The following is an 11,486-nucleotide window of genomic DNA, read 5'->3' as shown; positions in this document are numbered from 1 at the left end:
TCGGAAGGTTAGGGTGCTTCTCAACCTAGTTCATGTTAAGCATGAGATTGATTGGGGGAGGTTGAGAGTTACATAATCATCGTGTCTAGTTTTTTATATGATCATGTATAACACTTATGCTCATAAATAAAAGGTGTTTTAGGATTTCAATTATCCTCCCCAAAAAAGTTATAATCAGAAACAGGTGTAGTAAATTGTATGTTTGTGCAATTTCCCAAAACACTTTTCTCAAGACAAATTGATGGGCTGAAGAACAATCTCAGTCATTGACGACAAAACATACGGTTTTGCATCTACTGGTCATGGGCAGGCCGACCCAAAATTTCCAGGCATGGGGTCTAAAAATGTTGGCCCGTTAGCCAGGCTGGGTCTAGGTAGTGCAGATAAATAATTGTGCGAGGAGGCTTGGTATGGCTGAGATTTCGGGCTTTTTGGTCGGGCTAGGCCTAGGCTTGTTTCTTTTTTGCGTTGGATTTTCTTTGTCCGATCCCAACGCCTAGGTATTTGCTGGACCGCTCATTGGACCATGGGAAAATCTATACACCGACCAGGTCGGTGGCTACCGGCCACCGCACACTCCCTGATCGGGTTTGGGTCTGGCCCATTTTTTCTGTTTAGCGTGTAGTAGTTTGGTTTTCCATTTCGGTTTCCTTTTTCTTTTCTTTTTTCTGGTTCCTTTTTCTGTTTCTCTTTTCTGTTTTCAATTTTGTTTATATTTTTCCAGATTCGAAAAAAAATTTATTTTTTTTTTGAGAAAATTGAGAAAATATTTAAATTAAAAATGTTCAAATTCAAAAATCGTTCGACTTTGAGAACCGTTCAAATCTGAAAACCGTTAAAATTTGAAAAACCGTTCAAAAGTGAAAAATGTTCAAATTTAAAATATGTTGATATTTAAAACATTTTAAAAAAATAACAAAATTCAAATTTAAAATATATTCAAATTCAAAAAACGTTCGAAGTTTAAAATTTTAAATTTCAGAAAAAACTAATATTTAAAATTCCAGATTTTAAAAAATCGGATCTAAACAGAATCAGCTTTTGCGAAACCGTAAAAAGAAAAATATAACAGAAAAAAGATAAAGAAAAAATAGGAGAAATGTTGGGCCGGCCAACAACCCGTCTGGGGTTGTGCGGCGCCTGGTCCGTGCCGACCTGGTGGGCATACCGCATACAGCACCCCCCTCGACCACGGCCTTGTTGTGACCGTTTGTTGCTGCCTTGTCGGAAAACGCGACCAAGCAGCGGCCAGTGCGGCAGTGTCTTCTTCTCTTCTCGCCCTCGGCGACCACCGTCTCTGCCGCTACCTCAGAGCCTCCTACTCTTCTTTTCCGTGCGGAAGATCGGTGCATTTCTCGATCTCACCACCCGCCGGTCGCCGGCGCCGCCTCTGCGCCGCCTAATTTTCCCAAACCCTAGAGCCAAATCCCCCACACAGCCGGATTTGCTGGTAGGCAGGAGAGCCGAATCGAGCCCCCCTGCCGCTGCCCGGCATGTCGCCACGCGCGTACGCATGAGCACGTCCATGGACGGGATCAACCTGTTGGGGCAGGCGCAGCGGCAGCAGCAGCACCACATGTCCGTCCGCGCCATCGGCGAGGAGATCGACCTCGAGATCGACCAGTGCTGTGAGGATCCCTCTTTCTCCGACGCCGCGCTCGTGGCCGTCCCCTCCCCGCAAGACCCCGTCGTCCCCGCCGACGACCACAAGGGCTTCCTCATCCCGTGCTCGCAGTCGCAGTCGCAGCCTGCCGCGGTGGACGGCCAACCGCAGCCCACGCCGCCACAAAGGGAGGAACACCAAGGCACACTCAGGCTGCTGCCGCATACCAAGAAGAAGAAGAAGGTGGTGAAGAAATGGCGGGAAGAGTGGGCGGACACCTACAAGTGGGCCTATGTGGCCGTGCACGACAACACCAGCAGAATCTTCTGCACTGTCTGCAAGGAGTTTGGACGGAAACATCGCCGGAACCCCTATGGGAACGAGGGGAGCAGGAACATGCAGATGAGTGCCCTGGAAGAGCACAACAATAGCTTGCTGCATAAGGAGGCGCTCCGACTACAGTCCGCGTCCAAGGAGAAGGTGCAAAGTCCTGAGATAGAGAGGCCGGTCTATGTCAAAGGTTGGTCATCATGTCTGAGCTCCTGCGATTAAGCTACGGGTCTCTTGCTTGTTGGGTGTTTGTAGGAATTAGGAGTGTGTACTGCTTTATTAATTAGGTATCCAGGCAAGTCTCTTCACTTCCTGTGTAAATAGTTTAAATTGACTTGTGGGAAATACATAACTTGATTTTTTTAGTCTGTCATAATGTTGTTACTTTTGAAATTCGTTGCTTTGATGATCCCATGCCACCAGTACGCAGTGGGAACTTGGAAGTGCTTCTGTCTTCAGTAGTATAAGAAAATGAACATAGTCTAAGCAAATGATAGGATGAAGGGCCATCAAACAGTTTGTAACTATAAATGCTTAAATGTCAGAACCTTTTCAATGCGCTCCATCTGCTATCAAATTGGAACAAATTAATAATATACCTATTTTAAATTTCAAGGTTTGATCTGAATTGTGCATCTCCCATTTCAGCTTTGTCAAAAACAGCAGCTTCAATACTTGAGTCTGTCTCAAATAAGGATCCTCATGAAGCTGAATTTATACAGTCTATTCAGGAGGTGGTTCATTCTATCGAACCAGTTTTGGTGAAGAACTCCCAGTAACTCTCTCTCTCTCTCTCTCCTCTCCTTCTTGAGGAACAGTATGCCTAAGCCTCAATTGTAACATGATTCCTGATGGTCTTTTTTCAGATATGTTCAGATATTGGAGCGTTTATTAGAACCTGAGAGATGCTTTGTGTTTAGAGTGCCATGGATTGATGACAGAGGCGAATCACATGTCAATCGAGGTTTTCGTGTGCAGTTCAGTCAGGCTTTAGGTCCATGCAGAGGTGGTCTTCGCTTCCATCCTTCCATGAACTTAAGTGTGGCAAAGTTTCTAGCTTTTGAGCAGGTATTAGCGTACTTGTCCTGAATGCATTTTGCATGTAAATGAACTTGCTGCTAAAATATGTATTTCATTCTTGTACCATCTGTGATCATAATACACTAAATAACTAAACTTGTTTTCCGTTTGATTAAATTATCTTAACAATAGCTGTAATGCATAGATTTACTTCTCAAGTAATGGAATACACATGAACTTGAGCTTCTACGAATACTGTTATGTTTCTTTCCCTTATTCCATACAGGCTTCTAAAGCTAATGGTATGATTAGATCAGTCTTATTTTCTGTGCCAAATGAGGGTATTTGTGTGGATATGCATGGGTGAGATGCTTTTTTGCACTCAGTTGGTATACATGTCTATTAGTGCGCCAATGGAGCCAAGTTCTATAAAAAAAAAATTGTTTGCAGTGCTATTTTATGATTTTATCATGTCTGAATTCATTGGATTGTGGTAGTGAGGAGTGACCACTTAACCAAGAGGTTGTTCTCAATGGATGTCAAAATTAAAGCCTATTAGAGACTCACTGTAGCATTTGAGTTATTTGTCTTTATGCAGACTTTGAAAAATGCCCTGTCACTATATAAACTTGGAGGTGCTGCTGGAGGGAGTGATTTTGATCCAAAGGGTAAAAGTGAAAGTGAGGTACTTGTGTTGTATTTTATTTCCTTCATGCAATAGTATTTTGCTTCACGTAATAAGAATTTGGTCAACGCCAGGTCATGCGTTTTTGTCAAAGTTTTATGGATGAGCTGTACAGATATTTGGGCCCTGATCAGGTGCTTCACAATCAGAGATTATGTCTTTTCTGTATAGACTTTGAGTTTTTTGTTTTGTAATGAATTAAATGCTGGTCAAAACTATAATTTAAACCAGGAATTTATGCTTCAGTTTCTGTCTTAGGATCTCCCTGCTGAAGATGTTGGTGTTGGTCCTAGGGAAATGGGCTACCTATTTGGACAGTACAGACGCCTTTCTGGCCATTTTCAGGTACACCACACATGTTACCCAAAATAATGCTTGTGATCCTCTTTAGGAGTCCTTTACTTCGAGTACTCTGGCTATTATTGCTATTAGACTAAGAAGTAAAGACTTGCCTTCTCTGTTTAGAATCTTCGAACATTATGTTAAAATTCGTTCAGTTTTGTTTTAGCAAGAATCTGTTTCATGTGCACCTCTAGTTGTATTACAGAATAGTGTTCCTTGATATTTAATTAAAACTTTGTACGCCTGTTCTGATGCTGAACTTGTCACTTGGTTCCACTAGTTCGGTTTGTTTACTATTGTTCTTGTTTCTACTTTTACATGTTAGGTTCATGAATCTTTGTAGCTTTCTTGTAAATTTAAGTATTCACTCCTGTCCTTATGCAGGGAAATTTTACAGGCCCTAAAATCTTCTGGTCTGGTTCTAGTTTCCGTACGGAGGCTACTGGATATGGGCTGGTAAAGTGGTATCTTAACTTCTCTTTCGAGAAGCAATTAGTCTAAATCTTTTCATGTGGCAGTTCTTTCACAAAGTAATACTTTTGCCGCATGTGTTGGTCATCTTTTCCTGTTGAAAAAAGTGTTGCAAAATTGTATGTAGGTATTTTGTGCACGTGTTGTACTTGCTGATATGAACAAGGAGCTCAAAGGATTAAGGTTTTTGACAGATATACATATTTGGTTTTGTGTTGTATTTTATCCATTCATCGGCATCATAATATGCATGGTGCAGATGTGCGATAAGTGGCTCTGGAAAGATAGCAATGCATGTCTTGGAAAAGCTTTTGTCGTGTGAAGCTATCCCTGTTACAGTCTCAGGTATACAAATTTAGCTTGGATTATTTGGAAAAAAAAAACAATGTGATGGGGTACAACTATTGGCATGGGCAAAATCAATAGTCTTCTATTATGGAACAAGCCGATCGCGGCATGCGGAGGCACATAGAATCTCGTGAATTGAATACTGCTACTCATACAAATTTAGACTAGTTTATATCTGATTTCGAATGGTCCTTATGATTGTATACTTATAATGGGGCTCATAGTTGTACACTCTTCCCAAAAATGCTTTCGCCCCGCTTTATATAGAAAGCAACCACATCCATACAAGGTTCAAGTGCAAAACAAGAGAAAGAGAGTGCACTCTTTTCTCCATCAAAATCTTTTGTGGTACTTGTACGGTAGCTATATCAATTCTAACCAGTGAAACCTGATGGACACCTCCAATGTTGCAGATTCAAAAGGCTATCTATTAGATGGAGACGGGTTTGATTATGTGAAATATTCACTTATAAGGAACATTAAGGCTCAGCAAAAGAGCCTCAAGTGGGTACTTGCCTTTCCCTTATTTTTAGTTTGTAATTATTGAGCTTTTGAGATACCATTTTCCATTTGACCATACAGGGAGTATTTGAAAACATTTCCACGTGCCAAGTACATCGATGATGCAAAACCATGGGGTGAGCAGTGTGATGTTGCATTCCCTTGTGCATCACAAAATGAGATTGACCAAGGGGAGGCTCTTGCAATAGTCACCTCTGGTTGCCGTGTTCTTATAGAATGTATGCACTCTTGAACTGTGCCCTCTTGGTTCCCGTCTAATTATGTAACTCCTACTGATATTATTATTCGTGCCAACTGCAGGTTCAAATATGCCATGCACTGCTCAAGCAGTTGATATCCTAAGAAAGGCAAAAGTTCATGTCGCTCCAGCAAAGGCAACTGCTGCTGGTGGGGTAATTCACCGTCTGAATTCTTTCCATTTTCCGAAACCAAATAATTCAACTTCCAAGTATGGTTGCTGTACTTTCTAACTGGGAAGCTAACCTAGACTTCACACAAACAACTTTAATGAAAATCACATAAAAGATGAGACTACTTTAATGTTGTTATTTTTGTTTCTCTTGAATAACAAACAGGTAGCAGTCGGAGAACTTGAACTTAATTCTGAGTTCAGTTTGATGCAGTGGTCGGTGGAAGATTTTGAGAACAAAATACAGGTATGATCTGCTGCTCCTGCCCGTTGGGTCATACAATGTTACTACAGACCCTGCTTAGCTTCTTTTTTGTTTTAAACAGGACGCAGTAAAGCAAACATATGACAGATCAATGAAAGCTGCTCAAGATTATGGCATCATGAAAGAGAACCCAGAGTTAGTTTCCTTGTGCATTTATGTGGATATCTTCTTCCAATGCTTCCACTTGGCTTCACTCCCAGAATCTGATCTATCTCTTTCTGTCTGCAGGTCATTAGTGCATGGTGCAAATATATCTGCATTCCTCAACATTGCACAAGCCATGACTGATCAAGGATGTGTCTAGCTAAGCGTTTGGTTCTGTCAAGAAGCAGAATTACACGTTGATAGGGTTTTGCTTGAAACTGGTTGTTGCAGTCATCTATCATGAGGATTCTTAGCCTCACAAATCGATATATCTTTGGGCCTTATAGGAAAGAAAGCTTGGATCTGTTGTAGATATAGAAGGGCCTTCTGTTGTAGATCACCAATGTATTGATTCATTATTTCCCATCAGTATAAATTGAAGGGAACAGAAACGATTATTTTATGCTTAGGAGTTGCTCTTATTCTGATAGGACTGAAAATAATGTATAAGCTTTATGCAAAAGCTGTAAAATTCACATCAAGGAGCTATTTATCTGAAGCAGGGATCTAGAATTTTGGTTAAAGCGTCAGGCAGACTTGTTTACAGAATAGGATCCTTACATAAGCGATATAACCCTGACCAACACTGATAAATTACATGCCGAAGTACATTATGCAGATGCTTTTTGATAATCCACACCTCAACAAAGATCAGTGCGAGAGCCCATTGCTGCCTTCCGTGGCCTCTTCACGGTATTTTTTCCAGCCAATTGATGTGAAAACAAAATCACGGGCAGCATATATATAACCACTTTGGGCTTTCCCTACAAATAGATTTGCAGAAACATGCCCTGTCTTATGATCTTGAAGCCTAAGCTGATGACTTCCCTGTCTGTTCTGCTAAGAAATGCTCAAGCATGTCCTCCTCGTCATCTGTACCAACATTAGGATGCCGGGTTTGTAAGGTGAATCTCACTATCCGAAGTCCACAAAGTGCTAGGAAGCTTACCTTCAAAATCTTCATCAAATTCGATGTCCTCCTCCTCTTCTTCATCGTCTTCTTCAGCAAGAGTACTTGCCCCTTTCTGAAAAGACAATTCATGTAACGTGAATTCAATGGAAAAAAATATACGAAAAACATCTGATGAATTCAAAAAATGGGGTAACAGTACATAGGGATATCACTAAGTATGTTGCCACTAAGGCTAAATGTAACACAGGCAATGGCACACGTCTTATGTAGGATAAAGTACCACTATATGCCTTCCACTTTCAAAATACTGTCTCCCGGTGAGTCTCTTTTCCTTTGGGGCTGTAAGAGCTGAATCTGGCATAAGCCTGCAAAAATAATGAAATTCAAAAGACTATCTGTAACCACATGTTGAAACAATCAACATCTAAATTTAGGAAACATATGCTCTCGAAGGGAAACAAATCATGCTAAGAAGATCCCATTATCCATGAGATCATTGAGAGCAAGGTAATTATAAAAATAGAATAAAAACTTGAATGCTTACTTAGCACGCTGTAGCGCTAATTCAGCTTCAAAACGTTCTCTCCAGGCCATAAAGCTCTCCACAGTAACAGCTTCACCATGGGGTACAATGACCTAACAAGCAGCAAATGTTTCAACCATAAAGTATATGCATCAAAATTATATTTGCTAAAGGGGAACATAACAGTAAATTTCAATAGTTCAAGATACAGTAATACAACAAACCTCCTCTGCTGGTTCTTCATTTTCTTCAGATTCCCCATCTCCAGCATTTTGACCATATTTCTCAGTTAACCATTCTTTAGCAGAGTCGAGAAGAGTATAAACCATAGCCATGCCAAGATTCTCAGTTGCCTAAAAGATTGGAAGCTTGCACAGAACATGAGATGACATAGCAGGTAACTGATGATATGCCACACAACCTATAATGCACTCCTAAGATCTGGTGATATTTGAGCACAGTATGTTCAAAAACTGTAATTTCATGCGGTCCCAATCAAAACTCAAGCTAGTACTGACATATGAGCCAAAATGAGCTTTTAACAATTCCTATAGTACATCTGAGTCAACGTATAGGTTGCTTTAGATATTGAAATGGTGAATAAATTGACACTTTGGACATGAGTTCTAATGAAAATATGTTGCTTCAAACAAAACTAAGTACGCATTAAGAAAGTATATTTCATCATAGATCTAGTAATAACAATGTAGTGTTGTTGTAGATGTGTGTATTTTCCTTGCGACTCCCGAGAAGTAAGCCTGGCTCACTTAGTTGGGGCCTTGGGGGAGTGGATGTACAACCCCACCACCTTGACGCGGTTATCCGTTCTGGTTTATACTGCAAGGGTCTCCCTTATAACTTTCCTTCAAAAAAAGAAACTAGCTCTATTAGGTGAGCGCTTTCTTTGTGGTTTGGGGTCTCTATGAGTTTTGTGTGGTATTGCTGGTTGGGGTCGTTGTGAGCCTCCAAAGTGCATTGTGGGTGTTGTCTCTGTGGTTAGTTATCCAGCCGTTCACTTTTTCAGTGCAAGTTAGCCAACAGCATTGGCTATGTTGTTGGGAGTAGTCCGCAAAAGAGGTTCACCATTTTTTTCCATAAAAACTTGGCTATTCAATTATTCTTTTGCTCTTTGTAACTGACTGATTAAGCTCCTGCTAGTTTTTCGACAAAAAAATACACTAGTTTTCCAGCCAAATATAATGATATGATATCAGTCCATTCTTATTTGGTTCATTTAAATTATTTAAGTTCAAAGACAGCAAGCTTCATTTTACCGCACTATCAAACGAGACAAGAAAACTGGAGCCAAAACGAAGTACCTACGTACCTCTTGTTCAAGCTTCTCTTTCAAGGATGTAAGGTCTTCTGGTTTAATACCCCGTACACTGCATGATTTTGGTTATAATTCAACAGTAAGTTTTAGAAACACAATAAGTATCCATAGACATACACACACACACACACACACACACACACACACACACACACAATTCCTTGCTTAAAGCCATGCTGGACTATCAAGTTAAATAACTCAACCTTTTGACATTCACAAGTGGAGGCTCGTCCGGGTACTTCTCAGTGTGTGCAAATATCAGAGCCATTTGAACTGCGAACCGGGGCCAGGTTACATGAAATATGATATGAACCCAGCATTCTGGGATGTATGCAAGCTCGTCTGTGTTTCTATAAAGAATACAATTCTATAAAAGTCGTTTACCTGGCACACGAGCTGCCTCGTCAAAATCATCATCCTGGTCAATATAAAGGCAGGAATAAATCACAGGTTTCATCGAAGGAAATTGCAAAGGCATTCATAAATATGACTAGCATAGAAATTTTAAGAAGCTCAAAATGTGTGACGCTCAGCGTTGTCACCCAGGCCAGATTCAATAAAGTGCGTTAAATATGTACACCACGGATTGATTCATCTGCAAGACAGGAAATACCTGAGGGGATAGCAGGATCTCGAAGCAGCGGGCCGTGGTGTCGATCCCGCTCTCGCTGGGGTCGATCTCTGCAAAAAAAAAAAAAAATCCCGTAAGCAACAGTGGCTAAATCAGCGAGGAAGAGCAAGGCCGAGCTAGACAGAAGCAGGGGAGCGAGGAATTCGGAAAGGAAAGAAGAGAATAACCCTTGATGTCGTCCATGAGGATGGACTGCAGGGCCTCCAGTTCCATCTCCTGCTCCTGCTCGTAGTCTGAGATGCCATCCACGGATGCAGCATCATATGCGGCAATTACACACAAAATTGCAGTGAGTACCACCATGGAAGGGAAAGTGTATAGAGGAGTCGACGCGAGGAAGAGGCGGGGCTTGGGTTCATCGTACCTGCCATGACCGGCGAATTCTCTGTTCCTCCTTACTCTGCTGCTATTCTCCGGGAGGATCCAGTTATCCTACCGGAGAGACTTCGGAGGCGGCGGTGGAGAGGCGAGGCTGCGGCTGCGTCTGTCGCCGGAAGGGGTGTGGGATGGGAGAGCGAGACGGGCTTGGCAGGGCTAGGAAGGCTCGCTCCGCTCTGGATGGGCTGGATAACGCAATGGGCATGAGCCCATGAGATGAAGAGGCTCAGATCCACATGAGAAAAGTTCTTTCAATATCTTGATGAAAAAATAGGGACTGTTTGGTAGCGGCATCCACAAACCAGACTCGGTGAAGAAAAAATTAGGCTGATTGGATTCTGGCTGTTTCTTGTCAGATATATATTTTTAGAATAGCAAAAAATGTCCTACGGCTAAACCTAGCCAAAGTGTCTATACCTGGCCGAACTCTCATCTGCCCCGTCTCCTCCCACGATACAACATGGATGCGCCGAGCACCCACTCGTCGGGATCGCTTCCCTCAGCTAGTTTCTCTCCATAACGAATCACTCATCTTTTAGCCGTGTTTCCTACCAGTTCCGCTCCGTAGCAATTTGGTCTTACACGACCTGTCTGCGCCCTCTCCTCGTCTCTTCACTACTTGGTTCATCACCGGGCCCACTTCAACACTAGAACTACGAATAGTCCTCTCAAACAAGTAGTTTATTTGTTTGTGAGAAATACTCTATGAAGCATTCCTCAATGTTGAACTACTAGTGTGAATATTTTGGTGATCTTTGGAAACTGAAATTATCACTCTATCTTGCCTATTAGGTGACACTATTTTTCGATTATTGCTCTTGTAATCTTGTTGGAATCCACCTAAAATGGTGCGAATGTGAAATTGATGCTAAAATGTTGTCAAAGTGTTTTCGGTGTTTCCTACCAGTTCACCTCCGCAGCAATTTGGTCTTGCACGACCTGTCTACGCCTTCTCCTCGTCTCTTCACTACTTGGTTCACCACCAGGCCCACTTCAACACTAGCACTACGAATAGTCCTCTCAAACAAGTAGCCTATTTGTTTGTGAGAAATACTCTATGAAGCATTGCTCCAATGTTGAACTACTAGTGTGAACATTTTGGTGATCTTTGGAAACTAAAATTATCACTCTATGTTGCCTATTAGGTGATACTATTTTTCGGTTATTGCTCTTGCAATCTTGTTGGAATACACCTAAAATGGTGCGAATGTGAAATTGATGCTAAAATGTTGTCAAAGTGTTTTTGGTGATATGTTCATGTGCTCTAAAAATGATGCAGATGGGGCGCGTCCATGTCAGACGCGAGCGAGCGGGAGGATGCGAGAAAAGCACCCAGAAGCCTATCACCAGTTTTTGAAGACGTCTCCGGCCGTTGGCCCCACCACCCCAGCTCTGCCAAGTGCCTCCAACCCCGCTCCCCAACCTACTCCGCCTGAGGCTCACCCCGCCCCTGATCCCGCCGCCGAAACTCAGGTGGAAATTATTCCAATGAGCAGCGAGAAAGGAGGCGGAAGCTGCTCCGCCACGAAGCGAGCAGCTCCGGAAGATGCCCAAGACAAAGGTCCAGAG

At 42.1% G+C, this 11,486-nt stretch overlaps 2 protein-coding genes across 5 annotated transcripts; one reads left to right on the top strand and one right to left on the bottom strand.

Moving 5' to 3' along the window:
- Window positions 1-1,232: 1,232 nt before the first annotated feature.
- Window positions 1,233-6,615, top strand: LOC124703854 (NADP-specific glutamate dehydrogenase). 4 transcript variants are annotated; one of them, XM_047236098.1, is made up of 15 exons: window positions 1,236-2,123; window positions 2,582-2,708; window positions 2,800-3,001; window positions 3,552-3,638; window positions 3,713-3,772; window positions 3,897-3,983; window positions 4,365-4,436; window positions 4,579-4,634; window positions 4,711-4,796; window positions 5,213-5,303; window positions 5,382-5,539; window positions 5,622-5,713; window positions 5,897-5,977; window positions 6,057-6,130; window positions 6,224-6,615. In XM_047236098.1, the coding sequence occupies exons 1-15, from the start codon at window positions 1,514-1,516 to the stop codon at window positions 6,297-6,299; spliced, it is 1,959 nt and encodes a 652-aa protein (XP_047092054.1). In that variant the 5' UTR covers window positions 1,236-1,513; the 3' UTR covers window positions 6,300-6,615. The 4 variants fall into 4 exon arrangements, 3 of the variants coding, with proteins under 3 accessions (XP_047092053.1, XP_047092052.1, XP_047092054.1); XR_007003353.1 differs by lacking the exon at window positions 6,224-6,615 and having other exon boundaries at window positions 1,233-2,123; window positions 5,622-5,708; XM_047236096.1 differs by having other exon boundaries at window positions 1,234-2,123; window positions 6,057-6,615.
- A 19-nt stretch (window positions 6,616-6,634) lies between these two features.
- LOC124703855 (RWD domain-containing protein 1) lies at window positions 6,635-10,073 on the bottom strand. Its single transcript, XM_047236099.1, has 11 exons — window positions 9,904-10,073; window positions 9,707-9,772; window positions 9,522-9,589; window positions 9,293-9,326; window positions 9,112-9,181; window positions 8,903-8,960; window positions 7,800-7,928; window positions 7,597-7,688; window positions 7,333-7,417; window positions 7,089-7,164; window positions 6,635-7,012 (listed from the first exon to the last, which is right to left on the bottom strand). Exons 1-11 carry the CDS (start codon window positions 9,908-9,910, stop codon window positions 6,951-6,953), a joined length of 747 nt encoding a protein of 248 aa, XP_047092055.1. The 5' UTR covers window positions 9,911-10,073; the 3' UTR covers window positions 6,635-6,950.
- Between the last annotated feature and the right edge of the window lie 1,413 nt (window positions 10,074-11,486).

Source organism: Lolium rigidum, chromosome 3 (assembly GCF_022539505.1).
Source record: "Lolium rigidum isolate FL_2022 chromosome 3, APGP_CSIRO_Lrig_0.1, whole genome shotgun sequence".
Classification (NCBI taxonomy): Eukaryota; Viridiplantae; Streptophyta; class Magnoliopsida; order Poales; family Poaceae; genus Lolium; species Lolium rigidum.
Note: the sequence above shows the minus strand (reverse complement) of the source record. Positions and strands in the feature narration are given on the sequence as shown.